Below are 20,990 nucleotides of genomic sequence, written 5' to 3' on the forward strand. Positions count from 1 at the left end.
GTGGAGCTAAGAAATAATACCTGTGGAAAATTTGGGGTGAGCTGTATAGGGAACAAGGCATACCGCCGGGTGCCATCGTGTGTGATGTTACTGTTACTATTTAGGTCGGACCACTTACGTGCTACATGTTCCAGATAAAAGGACCAGTTCCCACTCTGGACCTTAAAAATGCAGCATTTATTGTCTGTTCATCTAAAAAATGATTGCAGAACCTCTGGGCTAAGTGCCGTATGTGACGGGAACAAGAGTAAGGAAAGGTTTCCTCTCTAAAGCAGTTTGTGATGTTGAGAAATGAGAGAAAGAGCAGAGAAACTGTTCCCAGGATTACAAGAGCAAAATATCTGGCCTTGCAGGGCTTGGAGGAACTTTGTAGAAAGTGGTAAACTGAAACCGTTCAAAGGCAGAGGAAAGACAGGTGAAGGAGGAGTGCGTAAACCGGGGTACGCTGCGGGGGTGGGGCGCGGGTGTAGCAGCTCAGGCCTGTAATCCTAGCACTTTGGGAGGCTGAGGCGGGAGGATCACTTGAGCCCAGGAATTTGAGTCTTCAGTGAGCTGTCATAACGCCACTACACTCCAGCCTTGGCAACAGAACAAGCAACTGTCTCAAAAAAAAAAAAAAAAAACAAAAACAAAAAAAAAACCAACCAAAAAACCTAGGGTGAGTGTCTTGGGGAGGTGGGTGAGGGAGGGAGGCACCTTCAGTTGGCTTTTCCTTCCCTGGGCTGGTTTTGCTGAAGGCCATGCGGGTCTGCCGCCCCACCCAGGCAGTCAGGACCTTCCAGACACCTTCCAGGGTGGGGGCAAGATGTGGGCTGGAGCAGCTGTGATGTCCTACCCTGCGCCCTCTGCAACCATATGCAGGGCCCCTGCGGGTCAGCTGGGGAAGGGCGTGGTGCCATCGGCCAGCACAGAGGCCCTCGGCACGGCTCCCTGAGGAAGAGGCCACCGCAGAGCAGCAGCGTGACTTTCAGCATGTGGAGCTGGGAACACAGATGACTGCTGGTCCATCTCACTTGCCTCACGTCTTTTCGGTTTTCTTGACAGGTTTAAGGGGCTCAAGCCGACTGTTATCCTTCTCTCCCGAGGAATTTCCGACGCTGAAAGCAGCTGGAGGGCAGGACAAGGCTGGCAAAGAAAAGGGCGTCTTAGATCTGTCGTATGGGCCAGGACCAAGCCTCCGCCCTCAGAGTAAGTGGCTGCAAAGTCTGTCTCAGCACTTGCCGAGTGTAGAACGTCCCCTTCCTCCTGCCCTCGTGGAAGGGTGCCCACACTGCTGGGGTCTCTGCTGCTGAGCCGGAACGCGTAGCTGTCGGCCCTTTCCCTGGTCTGTGCACTGTGGACTCAGCCAGGCTGTTTCGCGCCTCACTTCTGCATTTCTAGTCCCTTGGGTTGGGCCAGGCCTGTCCCCTTCCCGTGTGTCGTCTAGTTGTTGGTTTTGCAGTGCTGGGTGGTTGTGGCAAGGGTGGACAAGGGACCAGTAACTTGAGCCCCTGATCAGAGCTTGTTCCCGAACCTAGCTGAATCTCGTCAGAGTCACTTGAGAAGTTGATGAAAGAGCCTGGTCCCCAGTCCTTCCGTCGTCCAACCAAATGAGAATCTGTGTTTTTAACAGGGTGCCCTGGGGATTGTCCCAGAACCAGCCAGCCCTGGTCTTTGCTGTCCCATTATCCAGTGTCTGGCCAAGGTTTACAGGACCGTGTGGGAATACTTTTTTCTTAGAGGCCACGGGTGGCTTGAGGTTAAGGTGGAGTTCAGGAATGAGTTGTCCTGCCTGTCCTCGTCGGGGATTCCTAAGGGGCTCGTGTTTCCAGGGGCTTTGGTCTGGCCCTGAAATGTGAGAGGCTCTGTTTGCTCGTCTTGGTTCATTGCCGCGGCCTTCCCTGTTCACGTCAGAACTGACAATGTCGTGTACACTCAGGGATTGCTGTGCAACTGTGCCTTAAACAGAGCTGCCTTTCCCGTGGCCTACACAGGGCTATTTTGTTTGTTCCAAATACATAATCAGATTCTTCAGGACAAGAATTGTATCTTTCTATGATTAGTTGAGATGAACTGCTTTGTAGGACTGTGAAAATTTAGAACTAGATGAAGCTTGTAGGATCAGTTTCATCTCCTTCTTGGAGAAGGCGAGGAAACAGATGGCCAGAGGGTGACCTTGGCTTGGCCAAGATCACGCAGCAAAGGACTTGGAGAGCTGGGGCCAGACGCCGCGTTCGCGGCTCTCGTCCGGTTTCCTTTCTCTTAAGGACCATGTGCTTCAGCTCCCAACCAAAAGTTAACTGAGATGAGAAGTCTTCTGGCTCATCTGATCTCTCGTTGGCCCGTAGTAATTTCCACTGGATCTTACTATATTTGGCAGTGGAAAGCGTCATTTAGAAAAGGTGGACAGGTCTGCAGGTTCCAGCCTGTGAGCTGCACGAGTGCCCCACGCCCCGACTGTCTTAGGCACTGAGGGTCACTGTGTTGAAGGTGCCACTGCTAAACGGAGTTTGCAGACACCATCGGGAATTCGCTCTAGTTCTCACGGCAAGTCCAGTGCTGAGCATCCTGCTGACCCTGACGGGGCCGGGGCAGTATTTGTTGAAGGAGTGACTCAAGGCTGTTTTCGTCAGGGCTGTCTGATTTCTCTGGCTGTGAGATCCGCGGGCGTATGTGACTGCTATGAATAGACGAGGCCACATCTCGTTCACACTCTCCCCCTCCGAGGAGGTCTCATCATGTTTCTCTCCCCGTCGGCCTCCCTCGGCGAGCTCATGCCATTGGCCAGGTGTCCACCTCCAACCTTCCCTGTCAGACACGACAGTTATTCACTTTTGGGGTTTTTTGCGGTTTTTGTTTTTTTTTTGGTGAATGAGGGGGGTCCCTTGACCTTCAGAACCTCATGCAATCCCCCCTCTCCCTCCTCTTTCCTCTCCCCTTTGCCCCCTTTCGATTTCCAGATGTGACAAGCTGGAGGGAGGGCGGTGGGCGAAACATAATTTCTGCCACGTCTCTGAGCGCCTCCCCAACTGAGCTGGGCAGCAGGAACTCGAGTGCGGGAGACGGAGCCCCCTCTTCGGCATGTACCAGCGATTCTAAGGACCCCTCTCTCCGCCCGGCTCAGCCTGTCCGCAAAGGGGCTTCACAGTTCATGGGGAATGTATACCACCCACCTACATACCATGATATGCTTCCTGCTTTTGTAAGTCTTCAGAGTGTACATTTTTTTTTTTTTCCCCATGAGGTTGGATTGTTCATGTCCAGCAGAACCTAGTTCAAGTGGTTGAAAGTCCACCTTGGAGTCTCCCTCCCGATTCCACTCTTTGCCCTGATACCTCACTTTGGAGGTTTCCATTAGCTTTGCATTTTCTCTCCCCACTTTTTAAATCTTAAGGGCCTCTGACTTCTTTCCCGGTGATGTGGATATTATTTTAGCCTTGATTCTTGGAAAAAGGAGAGGCAGGTATTCCCTGATACTAGTCCCCGGATCTATTCACTGACAGCAGGAAAGAAATGGGGGAGATGGTGGCAGGATTGATTAGGAAACCCCAAGACTTTCCTGTTTCTTTTTCCCATTTTCCACTTTCCAAAGCAAATTCTAATTTAAGTGGAACCTGGAATTTAGGCCATTACCAGAAAATCCTGTTCATTGATGTTATGTTTCAGATGTGTTCGCCACAGTCATCAGAGAACCAGGGTACAGTGGAACGAGGATCTTTCCCCCTTCCTCAGCTCCGCCTTGAACCCCGTGTTCCTTTTAGACAATTCCAGATGAATGACCAAGATGGGTAAGGCAATTGCATTACAGTCACATGTATAGAGATTTCTCCTGCTGGTTGAAGCTGGTTAAGATAATGGGCTGATGTATGAAAGTGCTTTGTCTCCTGGAGACCGCAGAGCCCTTAACAACCGACTCAGCACCCCAGGGCTCACAGGGCAGCTGGGATTTGGAGCTGAATGGGAGATTGAGTTATGATTTCAACCTCCTGGCAGAGTTGAAGTTCTGGCATGTGCTTGCTGCTGCTACCCTACACGTGAGCAGTGAGCATATAAAGCTGTAGGATGAGGCAGAACGTCTCTCTGGGATGTATTTGTTCATTATATGTTGCTTTTAAAAGGAAATGACATAAATATTAAACACACACCCTTGCAATGTAGAATGCTTTGGGAACGTACTTGATTTTGCTTCCATCCGCGCGTTGGACATGAGTCCATCATATCTTTACTTTTCTTTCTCTCATCAGAAAAGAAAACAAGCTGGGGATAGCCCGTCCTCTGCGCCCACTGAGGCAGCTGGTGGAACGGGCGCCGCGGCCCACCATCATCAACGCGGAAAACCTGAAGGGCCTTGACGATCTGGACACTGATGCTGACGACGGCTGGGCAGGTGGGCTGTGGTGCTTGCCGGTGGGTGCACTAGGAGGGCAGGACCATGGTGTGTTTTCCCTTGGCAAGACGGGAGCCGAGGTGCGAGGCCAGGGAAGCAGCTGCGGGTGGGCTGCGTTTGTCCTTGTCTTCAGTCGGACCACGGGTTACCTCCTGACCAAGCCGTTACCTTCTTTTGGTCTTTGGTCTTGATCTTACAGTGTTCTTTTTTCCCTGTAATTTCAATGGCTAGAAAAGTGTGATGTTAACTTTTCTAAAAAACTGTTGATGGAAAATTTAAACAATTTAAATAAATTAATAATAAATAAATAAATTATTTAAATATTAATTTAAATAAAATAATCAGCTCCCAGCTACCCATCACCTAGCTTCAATAAGTACCAGTGTTCTGCCATTTGCTTTTTTTTTTTGGTTCTTTTAAGAGGTGGGTCTCACTATGTCATTATGTTGTCCAGGCCAGAGTACAGTAGCTATTCACAGGTGTGATCATAACGCACTGCAGCCTGGAGCTCCCGGGCAGCCATCCTCCCGCCTCGGCCTCCTGAGTAGCTGGGACCGCAGGCACGTGCCGCCACGCCCGGCTTGTTCTGCTGTTCCTATTCTTCCCCTCCGCCACTCCTCACCCCCCCAACCTGATTGTTTTCTTCTGTAATTCTTTTTGTTGTTTGTTTTCTGGTAAATTTTAATCACATTGAAAGGCACACACCTTAATTGTACAATTTTGACAAATGGATACATGTGTGTCACATACACCTATTGAGATGTACATTTCGGAGCGGTGTGCCTGACTGCCCAAGAGGATGCTGCTCTTCTGATTAATTTTGCCATAGATGAGTTTGGCCTGTTATAATCGAACTTCAAATGAATGGAGGTCATAGTTTTTTATTCTTGTATGATGTTTTTGATATGTATCAGTTGCTTTTAATTGCTGAGATACGTTCCATTGTGTCAATATACTATAATTTACTTATTTATTCAAAGGTCCCATTATAAATAGTATTTTTATTTCTCTCGGGTAGATAGATATCTAGACGTGTTGGGTGAAAGGGTAGGGTGTGATCAGGTTTGTAAGAGCCGTCCACCCCTCCCTGTGGTGTGCCATTCCGCGTTCCCAGCGGCAGTGTGTGGGAATCTGGCTACTCTACATCCTCATAACATTTGCGTGTTTGTCTTTTTAATTTTAGCCATTCTAGTGGGTGTGTAGTGGTATCTCATTATGCTTTTAATTTGCATTTTGCTGATGACTAATGATGATAAACATGCTTTCATATGCTGTTTGGCTACTGATACATTGTCCTTGTTTAGTGTCTGTGCATTTTTTTTTAACCGAGTGATAGGACACCAGTCCTGGATGCAAGTCCTTTGCAACTTACTTTTTGCAAATATATTTTCCCAGTGCATTCCTTGTGTATTCATTTTTTTTTTTTTTTTTAGCATTGTGTTTTGATGAGCAGTAATTTTTAATTTTGAAGTTTAATTTATATATTTGGGGTTTTTTATGGTTATTTTGTGTCCTGTCTACAAAAATCTTGACGTCCCCTTGGTGGTAAAGATATTCCCTCATATTTTATAGTTTAACGATTTTAGGTCTTTGATTCACATTGGATTAATTTTTGTATGTGGTGTAGGTAAGAGTCAAGGTTAAATTTTTTTCTGTATAGACACCCAGTTTTCTGCACCAGTTGCTGGTGAGAGTTTCCTTTCCCTGTTGAACTGCTTTGGCACCTTTGCCAAAAATGAATTGACCACAAAAGCGTTGGTCTATTTCTGGACGCTGTTTGTTCATCCTTATGCCAATACCTCAGTGTAGTTTATAGTAAGTCTTAAATTTAGGTAGTGTAAGTTTTCCCACTTGCTTTTTCAAGTATGCTTGACTATTCTAAGTTCTTTGCATCTCCATGTAAGTTTAGAATTAACCTGTCAGTGTTTACAAAGAACCTGCAGGCATTTTGGTTAGGATTTTGTTGATATTGTTTATCTTGGAGAATATTCTCAGTGCGCTTGTAAAGAATATACTCTCTGCGTTTGTTGGGTATCCTGTTTTGTAATATCAATTTAGTCAGGGTGGTTGATGGTGACATTCAGATCTTACATACTTAGTGATTAGTGATATTTTTGCCTGATTCTCTTAATTATTGAAAGTTAGATATTAAGCTCTCCACTCTAATTATGGATTTATCTATTTTTTCCTTTAATTCTGTTGGTTTCTGCTTCATTTATTTTGAAGCTGTTAATGAGGGATACATATGTGTAGTTTTTATGTCTCCCTGGTATGTCGACCCTTTGTAATATTTCCACGTCCCTCTTATCTCCAGTAATGCTTGTTATCTTGCAGTCTCTTTTGTTCTGAGTTCATACCATCACTCTGACTTTATTTATTGTTTCCATGGAATGTTTTTTTCTGTTCTTTTAACCCATTTGTGTTCATATTTATTTATTTTATTTTTATTTTTATTTTTATTTTTTTTTTTGAGACAGAGTCTCACTCTGTTGCCCAGGCTAGAGTGAGTGCCGTGGCGTCAGCCTAGCTCACAGCAACCTCAAACTCCTGAGCTCAAGCGATCCTCCTGTCTCAGCCTCCCGAGTAGCTGGGACTACAGGCATGCACCACCATGCCCGGCTAATTTTTTCTATATATATATATATATATTTTTTTTTTTTAGCTGTCCATATAATTTCTTTCTATTTTTAGTAGAGATGGGGTCTCGCTCTTGCTCAGGCTGGTCTCGAACTCCTGAGCTCAAACGATCCTCCCACCTCGGCCTCCCAGAGTGCTGGGATTACAGGCGTGAGTCACCGTGCCTGGCCATATTTAAAGTGATTATGTAGGCCAGATGCAGTGGCTCATGCCTGTAATCCCAGCACTTTGGGAGGCCTAGGTGGGAGGATCACTTGAGAACCAGGAATGTGAGACCCTGTCTGTACAAAAAATAGAAAAACTAGCCAGGCATTATGGCACACGTCTGTAGTCCAGCTACTTAGGAGGCTGAGGCAGAAGGATCACTTGTGCCCCCAGGAGTTTGAGGCTGTAGTGAGCTATGGTGACGCTACTGGACTCTAGCCTGAGCAACAGAGCTAGACCCTGTCTCAAAAAAAAAAAAAAAAAAAAGCAATATCTAGCAGACAGCATGTACTTGCAACTTGCTTTTCATCAACGCCTAACTCTGCCATTTAATTTGATTAGATCTTTAATGTTACCTTTTTTTTTTTTAAAAAAAAAAGATACGGTTCACATAGATTTTCATGTAACATAAAGTTCACCCTTTTAAAGTCTACAAATTTGTGACAAGGTTTTGCATCCATCACCACTATCCAATTCTAGATTGTTTCCATCACCCAAAGAAATCCCGAACCCGTTAGCAGGCACTCTGTCCCCGCCCCGAGTCCTCTGGCAACCTCTCACTTCTCTCTGTCACTGTGGATTTGCATTCCTGGACATTTCATGTAAATGGAATCCAGCAGCGTGGAGCCGTTCATGTCTGACTTCTTCACTTAGGATAATGCTTTCAAGGTTAATCATGTTGTGGCATGTATCCATATTCGTTCTTCTTTATGGCCAAATAATATTCCATTGTGGCCCTATAGATTTTGGTGACCCACCCCTCAGCTGATGGACACTCTGCCTCCCGCTCCCAGGCCGGGCAGTGCCTGGGGCTAAATGGTAACTCACACATCTCACTGGTAGTGTATCTGCACTTCAAGGGTAGACTTCTATCTGGTTTCTGCCTGCTTTGCTGACTCTGTTGTGCCTTGAAATATTAATACATTTTAAAAATATTTTGTCCAGATTTAAAAATTGTTATCTGTGGAAGGGCTAGTCCAACCAAGCCACTTTGCTCTTACGAGAGCCAGAGCTGCCGTTCGCGTGTCCTAGTGCACGTGTGTGCACTCTGCTCCTCCACTGGGGCAGTGTGATTTCCGACTGAAGGCGGCTCTGCCCCGGTACCCTGGGCACCGCTGACATTTTCATCTCTTCCTGGTCCCTCCTATTGTAGGCCTCCATGAAGAAGTGGACTATTCTGAGAAATTAAAGTTCAGTGATGATGAAGAGGAGGAAGAAATTGTGAAGGATGGCAGGCCGAAGTGGTAAGCCTCCCTGTCCCTGCTCTGGCACCATCCCAGTGTCACCTGACACCAGCGTCGTGTGAGCACATTCGTGTTTATGAGTGCTGCTACAGGCTGGTTACCGTGCCGAGTGCATTTCCTCGTTTCCATAGCAACCTCGGAGGGCAGATGTTGTTTCCATTTTGCTTTGGGGATGACAGCTACTGAGGATAGCTGTTGCGGAGTGGAGCCAAGGTTTGTACCAGGCGTGCCTGAGTCCTGTGCTCGGTGAACCTCGTAACCACGTGCCGGTGTTTCCTGAGTGTGTTATGCACACACTTCTTCCACGCATGTTCATGGGTATCAAGCCCCAAAAGGCCTCTGTGACCGAGCAAGTTTGGGAAACCACCCTGGGTTCACCTTCCTTCTTTATGGGAAGATCTTGCGGTTCCTGAAATGTGCTGGAGTAAGTTAGGGAGGTGGGAGCAGCAGTGAGCAGGGCCTGCGCCACATTGCCCAGACTCGTCTGGCCACTCTTCTCTCGTTTTTGGATCACTTCATTGGACTAGTTTTACTCAGTGCCCTTTGGGAAATAATTACATTGTATCCTGGTCCTTCCAGTTTTTATTGTAGTAGCACTAGCGTTGGCTAGTACTTTTTGAATACTACCTGCAGTTGCATTTTTGTGAGTAACAGTAAATAAGAATGCTTTCCTTTATGAAATTGCCTATTTCCTTTACACATTTATCACATTTATTAAAATGTGATCAATGCTTTATATTGTTTAGATATTCATGCTTTGTTATGTTGCAAATATTTTTTTGCCTATTTTCTTGTCAATAAGTGGATGTTTGTACAGTCAAGTCTGCGAGTCTGTTTTTTGTTATTTCATCCTTCACTTCAAAGGTCTTGCAGTGTCCCTCTCCTGGAAGGAGCTGGTCACAATCTTCCGCTGCTCTTTCTCTGATGATACACAAAACGTGAGCTAGTTGAGGCTTCTGTAATTTATTTTCGTGCTTTTTAATTTCATCCAAAGCTTTGGATGTAGTTGGGACATATCTACAGGTCAGTTATTGGAACACTAAGCTCGGAAGGAGATGTGACCAAGGATTTAGATCAAAGGCAGAGACATAAAATCTTACAGACTTATTGGAGCAGTGGGACACTTTGTTCCTTGTCTCTTTCAAGGAATGTGAATTGAATATTCAGTTGAAAATTAGACATGGGTTTTGGGCCCAGCTTTGTTACCGGCCATGACCAAGAACAGATCACATTCAGAATGCCCAAACTACTTCCTCCCGAAACGAGCTTTTGTTTTGATGTTCTCTGAGCTGACTGATGACACCCAACTCTCAAAAATTCACCACAAGCTTCCAAGTCTTCTTTGACGTCTTCTTTATTTCTTTTTTTTTTTTTTTTTTTTTTTTTGAGACAGAGTCTCACTCTGTTGCCCAGGCTAGAGTGAGTGCCGTGGCGTCAGCCTAGCTCACAGCAACCTCAAACTCCTGAGCTCAAGCGATCCTCCTGTCTCAGCCTCCCGAGTAGCTGGGACTACAGGCATGCGCCACCATGCCCGGCTAATTTTTTCTATATATATTTTTAGCTGTCCATATAATTTCTTTCTATTTTTAATAGAGATGGGGTCTCGCTCTTGCTCAGGCTGGTCTCGAACTCCTGAGCTCAAACGATCCGCCCACCTCGGCCTCCCAGAGTGCTAGGATTACAGGCGTGAGCCACCACGCCCGGCCTTCTTTATTTCTTAATGCCTGATTGGCTCCGGAAACTTCTCTGGCTCCATTCCCTCCTGATCATTGTCCTTGGGACCACTGGGACCAGCATCCATCTCTTCTGGACCATCCAGGGGCCTGCCAGTTCATCCCTTTCCTTCCAGCCTAACCTCTTACGGCCCAGCCTTCACACTCTGCCGTAGTCATCTTCTAAAAACAGATCTTCTGATGGGTCAGAAGCTTTCATGTGGTCTCTGTTTGTCACAAAGTCAAGTCAGGTTGCTAGCAGTGGTCCCTCTCTCTGTCCTCCCCTAATCCACCTTACCTGCCTCGTCTTCCCTCCACCTCCACCTACATGTGTGTGCATGGACACACGCAGGCACGCGTGGCAGCACACCCGACCCTCACTTTTCTCTGATCTTCTGCCAGCTGTCCTGGGCACTTGTGAATGCACACCTGTGTCTTGCCCGCGCCTGTGCTCCCACCACAGCTTGTCGGCTGAGCTCGGCGCAGGCTCTCTTCTTGTCCCGCCTTCCCTGACTCTCCCTCGGGCTTGTCTTTTCCTTTCCCACGCTGTGTGCTTTGCCTTGCTCCTCTTGCGCTTTCTGTTACGGCGCTAGTCACTGGTCATCTTTGTTCTTTCGAGGAGTGTTTATTGAGCACCTTCTGTGCAGAGCACAGGAGGGAGGCTGTCGTGTAAGGAGAGGGACACGTGTAAGGAAGTCCTGGTTCAAATCCGTGCGCTCTGCCCTGCGAGAATAGCTCCCTTAACCTCTGAGACTTAGTTACTGACACTTTAAAATGAGGGGATAATGAGGACTTTTTTGTAGTCCATGAAATAACAAATGTGGCACGTCCTGCCTGGGGCTTTGTGTGAAAGATTGCCTTGATAAATGTTGGTGCTGAGTTTTGGAGTTCACACGTAAGAGACAGGGCCTCTATTCTGCTGAAAGAAATTGGTATATGAGCAGCTGGACTTCAGAGTTCCCAAGGGCCTCTGATTGGTGAGGTCAGACATGCTCGGACTGACTTGGAAAACTTAACAGAAAGTGCGTTTGTCCTAGGAACAGCTGGGACCCCAGAAGGCAGCGGCAGTTGTCGATGAGCTCCGCGGACAGTGCTGATGCCAAACGTACTCAAGAGGAAGGAAAGGACTGGGCCGACGCAGTGGGCGTGTCTCGTGTCGTACGAAAGGTGCCAGAGCCTCAGCCACCTCCCAGGAAGCTTCACGGCTGGGCGTCAGGCCCCGACTACCAGGTACTGCAGCCCGTGAGAGTTCTGTGCCTGGCTGATGAGCTGGGACACACGCTCTTTCCAGAGTCATTTGACCAGAGATCCAAGACGAAGACTACAACAGTTCTGTAGTTTTCTGTCCTGCGCATTTGTACCTCACCGAGTTCAGTGGCTGCGTTTCTGAAAAGCCCTAGGTGGGCATTTCTTCTTTCAATTAAAATAATTTTGCAACAGCCACAAGGTTATAGAAAAGTTGGGAGTATAGTGCAAAGATTATTTTTTTCTGAACCTATCAAAGAACAAAGTGCTAACCTGATCAGGCCCTCTTGCCGCAGAGCACTGTGGTGTCTGTTTTCTACTAAAGCAGTGACATTCGTTCCATCCAGGTAACCGCAGTCCCACCCAGGAATTAGCATTAGCACATCTCAGCTATCTAATCCTCAGGCCCCAGCCTACTTTCCATGTCCTCATGTAATAGAAGCCAGTTTAGAATCCCACGCTGCGTTTAGCTGTCACGTCCCTTTCTTCTTCTCCTTTAGTCGGGATCACTTTCCCAGCCTTTCCTCTGCTTTCGTGGCTTGGAAGCTGTGGTGGTTCCAAGCTGGTGGAGCCCCCACTCTGGGTTTGTCTGGTGCTCGCTCCTGATGAACCCACAGTTTGTGTCCTGGAGTGGAAGCTGTCTGGTGTTACACTGACTCTTCTCACTGCGTCCCACCCCGCCAGGTGGCCGTGACTCCAGCCTGTCTCACTCTGGCGACCTGCACTTGATCTCTTGATCAGAATAGCACGGTGTCTAATGAGTTTTATGCTGTAGAGTTTCTCTTTCCCCCATTTTAATTGATTAAGAATTTTGTGGAGCAGCGATTTGAGATTGTGACTGTCCCGTTTCTGATCAAACTTTCAATATACGCATTTGCTTACATCAATGGGTTATAATCTGTTTCTCCCATTACCTGGTTTGAAGCTCACATCGTCTTTGATCTGCCCACTGGGAGCCTCGGCAAGCTGGTGTGTGTGCTTTCCCCACGGCTCCGTCCTTACCAGAGCACGTGCTTGCTTTCCGACAGTCACCTTTTCCACGCTCCTCGTCTTGCCCGGGATCAGCCTTTCTCCACGTTTCCACGGAGTCCTAGTTTCTTTTAGTGAAGGAGGATATTTAGAAAACAGTACCTGAGCCCCAAGAATGCTCCTTGCTGGTGGGTTGTCACTGCTCCTGGGCCTCGTCAGTGGACAGAGTTAGGGAATGTATGTGTGTATACACGTGTGTGCGTGTACAAATACATACATGCATATCTGTATGTACATTGAAAACCCTCTGCTCATGGTAATACCTCCAGTTCCATGGACTTTCTTCCAGTTTTCTCCCGTGGCATATTTCTTACTCCTTTTTCCAGCATCATTATTCCTAATATTTATGCTTGTTTGATCAATTCCCTGTGTGAGACCCTGTCTCCCCGGTGCAGCTGCCCTCCCCACCCACTCGGAGGTCGCTGTCCCCACTCCAGGTGCTCTGCATTTCTCTGCTGGGCCATCTCTCCTCATCCAGTTTGGGCTCCGACTCCCAGACCAGGCCACACCTCCACGTGTACACCCCCTCGCCTTGCCTAGGCTCTGACCCCCACTCCGAGCCACCACGACCCCCTGGCACCTGACGTGTAACTTGCTTTGCCATCCATCCCTGACGACTCTGGATTGACCTGGTCAGGAGAGGAAGAGCTGGGGAAGGGAAAGGCATTATTTTTAATATGCTTGATAAAACTTGCCGTTTTCAATGCACTTTGCTATTTAAAGGGCTAGTATTCCACATCGTGGGTTTTTTTTTCTTTTTCTTTTTCTTTTTCTTTTGAAGAGGTAAGATCTTGCTCTGTCATCCAGGCTGGCAGAGTCATAGTTCACTGTGGCCTCAAACGCCTGGACTCCTGGGCTCAAGTGGGCTCAAGTGATCCTCCTGCTTCAGCCTCCCCAGTAGCTGGGACTACAGGCACATGCCACCACTCCTGGCTAATTGTTTTGTTCATTGTAGAGACAGGGTTTCGCAATGTTGCCCAGGCTGACTCTTGGCTTGGCCTCCCGAAGCGCTGGGATTACAGGCGTGAGCCACTGCACCTGGCCCATATTTTCTTATAAAATGGAATGTCCTTATTGTGAGTCTTCTTATTGAGTACCTCTTATGTGCCAGGCACTGCTGCGTACAGGGGACACCAGAGTGAAACAAAATAGACATAGTGTCACTCTTGGAAATTATTCTGCAGTTAACCTAAATTTTCATTCATATGTTAGGGTTGCTGAGTATTCAAAAGAAGGTTTCACTTCAGTTTACTTATAACAACACTGTAAATTAACTGAATAAAGTCAATAAATTTCTGAAAATATTGTCTCAGTTCTAATCTTTTACAGAGCATTTAGTTTATAAAATGATAGTTAATCTTAGGGCAGTTTAGATTTCTTTCTTTTATTTTCGAGACCAGGTCTTAGTGTTGCTCAGACTGGTCTCTAACTCCTGAGCTCAAGGGATCCTCCTGCCTCTGCCTCCCAGAGTGCTAGGATTGCAGGCGTGAGCCACCGTGCCCGGCCTCTTAGGGCAGTTTAGAAAAGCTTGTCAAGGGCAGTTCACATGTATATGGCTTTGAGTCTGCTACTTCACTTCCAAGAGATTATCTGAATGAAGTTAATGAGGGCCGTGCATGAAGGCTTATCTGCAATGGTGTGTTAAACACCAGGGGATAAGGTGGATTACGGTACAAGTCGGGAAATGATCATTATAAAACATACACGGACATTCAGGATCAGTGGCAAAGTGAAAGAACAGTGCGCAGTTTTATCCTGATTATGTTGTATAAACTGTACCTTCATGATTCTAAATTGGAAGTTTATGTCTTATGGTGATAGTATTTGTCTCTGGATTACAAGAAGTTAATTTTTAGGAAAAAACTCCTTGACTACAGTAAACGTGTTGCTTATTCCTTTTACTGAGGTATAATTAACCTATAAGAAAAGGCATAGATTTTGGTTTGTTTCTGTTTAATGATTTTTGACAGTCGTATACGTCTGTGTGACTATCATTGAAAACAGAAAGCCCTATTTTTTGGATAGTCGAATCTCACGGACTTGCGGTGGCTGGGTTCCGGCAGCACTTGCCACTGTTGGTGCTGGCGTGTATTCTGCCCGCAGACCAGCGTGAGATCTCCCCAACGCCGCGTGCTTTCACGCTGCGTCGCAGGGCCCTGGTTGGTCAGTAACTGGCAACCAACAGGAAACTCAGGAATGGATAAATATCCAAAAGAGATGTTTTTTAGTCATTTTTCATTTGAAGCTGTTTGTGTAACAGTGACTTTCATTCTCTCGTGGCTTTTAGTAGCCGGGGGTTCTGTATGTCCAGGGGGGCAGGAGTAGCTATTTTGTGATCAGGAGCGAAGACTGTGGTTTCCTGCTCCTGTTCATTAGCCACAGAGGCCTCATTTCTGTGCCGTTAGCAGTGGTGAGAGCATCCACTTCCTGAGCGTGCCCTGTGCCAGTTGTGGTGTTGAGGGCTTTGTAAGCGTCATTTCCTTTCACCTTCGCAATCCCAAGGGCTTCATTTGTTACTCTGTTTTATAAACGAGGATAGAGGTGTAGAGAGTTGGCGCTTGCCCATACCTCATTCCACGTGTAGTAAAGGGCAGAGCAAGATGCAAACGCAGGCCTGCCTGCTGCACGCGTGTGGAAGGTGCTTGAGGACCCTGGGCTGGGGAACTGATCCCAGAGCGGGAGTGGCCCTGTGTCCTGGGCCTGTGACACCATCTCAGCAGAGACTTTGTTCTCTTGGCAGAAGCCCTCAATGGGCAGCGTGTTCCGGCAGCAGTCCGTCGAGGACAAGGAGGACAAGCCGCCCTCGCGGCAGAAGTTCATCCAGTCAGAGATGTCCGAGGCAGTGGAACGAGCCCGAAAGCGCCGGGAGGAAGAGGAGCGCCGAGCCCGGGAAGAGAGGCTGGCCGCCTGTGCCGCCAAACTCAAGCAGCTGGACCAGAAGTGCAAGCAGGCCCGGAAGGCGGGCGAGGCCCGGAAGGCGGCAGAGAAGGAAGTGCCCCGATCTCCAGGCGCCGAGAAGGCATCCCCACAGGAAAACGGCCCTGCTGTCCACAAGGGTAAGAGGAGGACCCTTTTCCTCCAGCTGGGAGCCCCGGGGTATTGTCATCAGTGTGTGATCTGTGCCGTGTTAACTGCATCTATAAAATGGGGCGCAGGGTGCACACCTGCCAGCATGAGGGACACGCAGCACACCCCACAGTGTCTAGCACGTAGGAAGTGTGTCTGTGGTGACTCCTCATCATTGTCACTGATACTGTCACTATCACTGCTCAGCCAAAGACACAAGTGCTAGAGGACCTTCACACATTAACCGCTGAGCGAGCTGTATTTAACTCGTGCCAGTTGTGAGCCGGGGGTCTTGTGAAGCGTATGTAACTCACTCGTCTCTTCACCTTGGGAGCTGCGTGAACTATTTTTCAAGTTGCATGTAACTCACACACAGAAAATCATAAAACATAACAGATTGTTCATTAAATGAGAAACGATCATTTTGTTTTCAAAGTTTTTATTCTGTTTTTGTAATAGAACACTGGGGCCCCCGGAGGAAACATGTTTTTTCTACTGTGGCAGTCGATGTGTTAATAAAACCACAGGATCCTTTTACGTGGCACGAGGAACGCTCTCTTGCTTATTAGAATCCATTTTTGCTGGCATTAAAGGACTGGATCACCGGGCCACATGAAAGAGGCGTTGAACAGCACTGTGGAATGGAGAGTGTCTCTTGTAGCTGTTTTAAAGAATATGATTGTCTGTATTCTTTATAGTTTTCTTAAATCAGTTCAGATCAACTCTTGTTAGGAGATAAGGGCCGTTGTTAGTTTTGGTCCCTAAGTTCTTCTCAGGTGGGGTTTGATCAATGATCTGACGGGCATAGTGCCCTCTGGCCAAGGAACTGAAAGAAATGGGCAGTTTCCTTCTGACCTCCTCTCATTAAAGCTTGAGTGGGTTGTGCCAGTCTCGTGGCACTCGTCGGGGTGGAGTGATGGAGTTGTGTTGACCATTTTCTACTTGTCAGGCACTGTTTTAAGTACATTGTGTGAATGTAATTCTCACAAAAGCCCTTTGTGGTTGTTATCCTTATTTGCAGATGAAGAAATGGGCAAGTAGAGGCTAAAAAACATGTCCAGGTCACACAGCCTTTGGATATGTTGAATTCTGTTGGATGATGGAGGTGGCTGTCTTGGGGGCTGTCCTCTAATTTACCAGCCCCCTTTTATTTTTAGAGACAGAGTCTCTGTCGCCCAGGCTGGAGTTCAGTGGCACAACAGCTCACTGCAACCTTGAACTCCTGGCCTCAAGCAGTCCTCCCGCCTCAGCCTCTCAAAGTAGTGGGATTACCAGTGTGAGCCACTGCACCCAGCCTGTCCTTCCTTTCTAATAAAACTCGTCTGGAATCAGGTCCCAGCTCTGCCATTGACCGTGTCACTGTGAGCAGTCGCCCAGCCTCTTCACCCTTGGTTTCTTCTCCTCTAACATGGTAGCAGGTGAATCCTCCTCACAGTGTGTTGTGGGGGATCCTGAGCTCACGCTTGTGGCCCCTTTGGCCCAGTGCCAGGTTCAGGGGCGTGGATGGTCAAGGTGTGGAATGAAAGTGCCAACAGGAGAAGGCACTTGCTGGTAAACACGGGCGGGCTGAGCTGCCGTGAGCTCACTGTGCTGTTTCTCCGCTTCTTCTCTAGGCTCCCCAGAATTCCCTGCCCAGGAAGCCCCCACCACGTTCCCTGAAGAGGCACCCACAGTGTCCCCGGCTATGGCTCAGAGCACCAGCAGTGAGGAAGAGGCCAGGGAGGCTGGGTCCCCGGCGCAGGAGTTGAGCAAGTATCAGAAGTCACTTCCTCCCCGATTCCAGCGCCAGCAGCAGCAGCAGCAGCAACAGGTAAAGACATAAGATGTTAGGAGGTTGTTGTAAACAGACCTGACTCCTGAGCAGACGCTGCCTCCCCCTCTTCCCCATGCCCACCTTCAGTTAAAAGCAAAACACCCTCTTACGTCCCAGCAAACAGCAGGGATGTCAGGAGCTGCACCCCAAAACTTGTGACCTTGGTGAATCAGCCCCCAGCTGTTACTTATTTCTCCACGTGATGAGGGCCCCGAGAGTGAATACAGCCCATGTTGTGGGTTATTGATCTTGCTTTCTAGCATGGTAAGGAAGAGAGTTCCTGGTGTGTGCCTTGAGTTCCATTCTGTTTAGCTTGGAAAGTGTTTTTTTCCATTTCAGCAGGACACTGTGGACGCTCGGTAGAGTGACAGTGGGCTCTGTGCTCCGGTCCTCCCAAGGCATAGGGGAGGCCTGTGAGCTGTTTCAAGAGCTGTCAGAGGCATGTCAGCTTTGGGTTAGGGACAAAGGCTTGAGTTCCCGTCCTCACGGTGCTGCCTAACTGGGCGCGTGCGGGCAGGTCGGCTGTGCTCCTCCAGCCCGGGTTTCTTCGTGGACCGGAAGCGTGGGCACCTGCCTATCAGCGTGGCGGCAACTCCTGCAAACTGATTATCAGTGTAATCGTTACTGGTATTTTATAAACTTTAAAAGGGCCCTACTTTTTGCCCAGAGGAAGAGCATGTGGATAATGGTTGTAATCACACCAACCGCTCCTGGTCCTGGTCACCTGGCAGCACTCAGCGGAGTCGTGCTGCTCAGCGTAGTAAGAAATGAAGAACCAAAGGAGTCCCTACTGAGGAATGGTGCACTGTGCTGGGAAACTGAGATACCAATAATACGTAGACTTAGTGCATGCCCAGCAGCAAGGTGTGTGATAAGTTATTAATAGTAACTGAAAATGTTTCAAAATATGTGTGCCTGGAGAAACAAACCAAGGTCTTAAGGCTTCTTCCAGTATCTCATTTCATTTCCTTTAAAATTTTCAGCACAGCCTCTCTTCTTCTTTGGTCTCCTAGGAACATTCAGGGGCTCCTTAATTGTGCTTTTATAGCATTGCAGTGTAAGTGAGCACTGCACAGTTACTGGTGTTGTTGGAGTAGAATTTCTGATTAGGGAGATCTGTGGAATTACTTGTGTCAGACACAGCAGTGACAGCTGCTCTAGGTAATTCCTTGTAGGGGTGGGCGAGGCAGTGATGCGTAAATCCTTCCTTGAAAATGGAAAGGTGTCTGGAAGTAGCAGGGCAGCCTGTCTGATCAGATTCCCTGAGGACCTGGGGTCTAGACAGAAGGAGTAGCTTTTGGGTAGAGGCTGTAGCCTTCTGTGTGGCTGGAGAGTTAGTGACTCTAGTGTCTTGATAGATGATGTCTGTTTATTGAGCGCTCCTAAAAGGTGCTGGGGGCAAGGATGCCACAGTGAGCCAGGCACACAGTCTCTTGGGACTAAGTGAGGGATACCAACATCAAAATAGAGGAAATGGTTGTGAGTGCCACAAAGGAGAAATGGCAGTTCCACGAGAGCAGAGAACAGGGTCTCGTTATGATGGGATTCCTAGAGGAAGTGTTGTGTTGTTGTGTTGTGTTTTTAGAGACAGGGTCTTGTTCTTTTGCCCAGGCTGGAGTGCAGTGGCATGATCACAGTTCACTGCAACCTCAAACTCCTGGGCTCAAGTGGTCCTTCCACCTCAGCCTTCCTAGTAGCTGGGACTACAGGTGCACGCCACCATGCCCAGGTGATTTTTGTATTTTTTGTAGAGATGGGTCTCACTATATATTGCGCAGGCTGGTCTCAACCTCCTGGCCTCAAGTTATCCTCCTGCCTTGGCCTCCCATAGTGCTGGGATTATAGGCATGAACTACTATACCTGCCCGGGAAGTGTTTTTTAAGCCGGATACCTGGGTTTAGGGGTGCAGGGAAGAAGAGCCTAGCAGACAGTGGGCCCAGCATGTCACCATGGCCTGAAGCGGGCAGGCAGAGACGTGGAGCAGAGAGTGGAGGGCAGTCACTGGAGTCACAGCCGGAGATGCAGGTCGAGCAAGGTCTTGCAGGAGCCTGCAGATCGTGTGGAGCCAGGCTGGCAGGGAGAGAGCGGTGGGGAACCACTGAAGGCTCTGAAGCTAGGGGTGGCTGTGTGGAAAAGATCGCCCTAGTTGAGTGTGGAGAATGGATTGAAGAGGACAGGTGGGAGGAGGGAAAGGAGGATGACCGTCCTCAGATGATGGTTCTAGGCAAGAAGAGAGGTGGCCAACATCTAGATGTTCCATGGGAGGGGTGCTGGTCGGTTGGTCAGTTCCAGGAGTGTTTAAATGAAAACCGAGCCTGTCTTGTGTAGCGCTGATGCGTTGGGTCCCTGTCATGATGGCATGGCTGTCCACCCAGCCATGGAGAGGGCTCCCAGTCTGAGCTGTGGTACTCAGGTCTCCCCTTTGAGCAGCTACCCATCTCTTCCCTCTTTGGTCTTCCGTTCTGGGTGGACTTCTGTGCCATCTGCTGGCAATTGTCTCTGTCCATCCTGCACCTGCTAACCAGGTCTCTCTCCGCCTGGGCAGGAGCAGCTATACAAGATGCAGCACTGGCAGCCCGTGTACCCTCCGCCTTCCCACCCCCAGCGCACCTTTTACCCGCACCATCCCCAGATGCTCGGCTTCGATCCCAGGTGGATGATGATGCCTTCCTACATGGACCCCCGGATCCCACCCACACGGACCCCTGTGGACTTCTACCCGTCCGCCCTCCACCCTTCAGGTAAGCACCAGGGTCTAGCTAGTGGCCCATACCTGGAGTGTATGGACTCAGGATAGTGTGGTGGTTAGGGTATAACCTTGCAAGTTAGACATACCTACCTGGATTCTAGTCTGGCCTGTTGGTCAAGCCACACGATTGTTCTGAGTTCAGTGTTCTTGTTTGCAAAGTGAAGGTACAATAATAGTTCATAAAGAATTGTTGGGAAGAATAGTCAGTAAGATCGTGTATTGTAAATTGCTTTAATTAATTTTAGATTTCTGCTCTGTCTTTTTGTCTCTCTTCCCATTCCTAATGTTTTTTTGTGTCTTTTCTCTCTTTTTTCCTTGATTAGTCTTTCCCAAGTTTCGTTTAATGCATTTTTTAGAATTAGCTTTTGGGTTTCTTCATTCCTCTATCTTATTTCGGTTCAATAATTTCTGACTTTTTTTTCTCATTGCCTCTGAAATTACTGTTTTTTTCTAACCAATAGTATTAGAGGCTTAGAGCATGAATTTCTGGCTTTTTATCTTTATAGTGTTAATTTTAATGTAACTGCCTCTGACCAGATAATAGGGTCTGTGCTGAAGACCAGGGGGTCAAAAACTTTCTGTAAATGGCAAGTTAGTAAAATTTTTTATGCTTTTATCAACTAACTATTCAGTTTTGCTGTTGTAAGACAAAAAGTACTGTAGACAATAGTGAATGTACGACATCGTGGTTTTCTGGTAAAGCATAATGTATAAAAGCTGGCGACAGGCTGCCTTTTACTGAAGAGCTGTGGCCTGCTGACCCATCCTAATCTGGGTGACTTGACAGTGTTGAGATTTTCTTTGTAGGCTGTCACATGATCATTACTTTTTAATCATTCCGTGATTGCCTACAGAGAATTCTCCATCAGAAGCAGTGTATTAAATTGAGCTTTCTAATTGTGTTTTGCAAATATCTGTATCATT

At 47.7% G+C, this 20,990-nt stretch overlaps 1 protein-coding gene across 8 annotated transcripts in view; it reads left to right on the plus strand.

Annotated features, from left to right (window-relative positions):
• PRRC2B (proline rich coiled-coil 2B) overlaps positions 1 to 20,990 on the plus strand; it is an 81,029-nt gene that overhangs the window by 34,349 nt on the left and 25,690 nt on the right. For 4 of the 8 annotated variants that reach the window (XM_069476966.1, XM_069476967.1, XM_069476969.1 and 1 more), the window contains exons 6-14: positions 1,045 to 1,188; positions 2,940 to 3,181; positions 3,646 to 3,767; positions 4,224 to 4,366; positions 8,361 to 8,451; positions 11,201 to 11,393; positions 15,178 to 15,493; positions 17,117 to 17,313; positions 19,866 to 20,058. In XM_069476966.1, coding sequence (XP_069333067.1) covers positions 1,045 to 1,188; positions 2,940 to 3,181; positions 3,646 to 3,767; positions 4,224 to 4,366; positions 8,361 to 8,451; positions 11,201 to 11,393; positions 15,178 to 15,493; positions 17,117 to 17,313; positions 19,866 to 20,058 — 1,641 coding nt within the window. Of the gene's footprint in view, positions 1 to 1,044; positions 1,189 to 2,939; positions 3,182 to 3,645; positions 3,768 to 4,223; positions 4,367 to 8,360; positions 8,452 to 11,200; positions 11,394 to 15,177; positions 15,494 to 17,116; positions 17,314 to 19,862; positions 20,059 to 20,990 lie in introns of all 8 variants that reach the window. The other 4 variants (XM_069476962.1, XM_069476963.1, XM_069476968.1 and 1 more) reach the window with 2 other exon arrangements.

Source organism: Eulemur rufifrons, chromosome 7, assembly GCF_041146395.1.
Source record: "Eulemur rufifrons isolate Redbay chromosome 7, OSU_ERuf_1, whole genome shotgun sequence".
Lineage (NCBI taxonomy): Eukaryota > Metazoa > Chordata > Mammalia > Primates > Lemuridae > Eulemur > Eulemur rufifrons.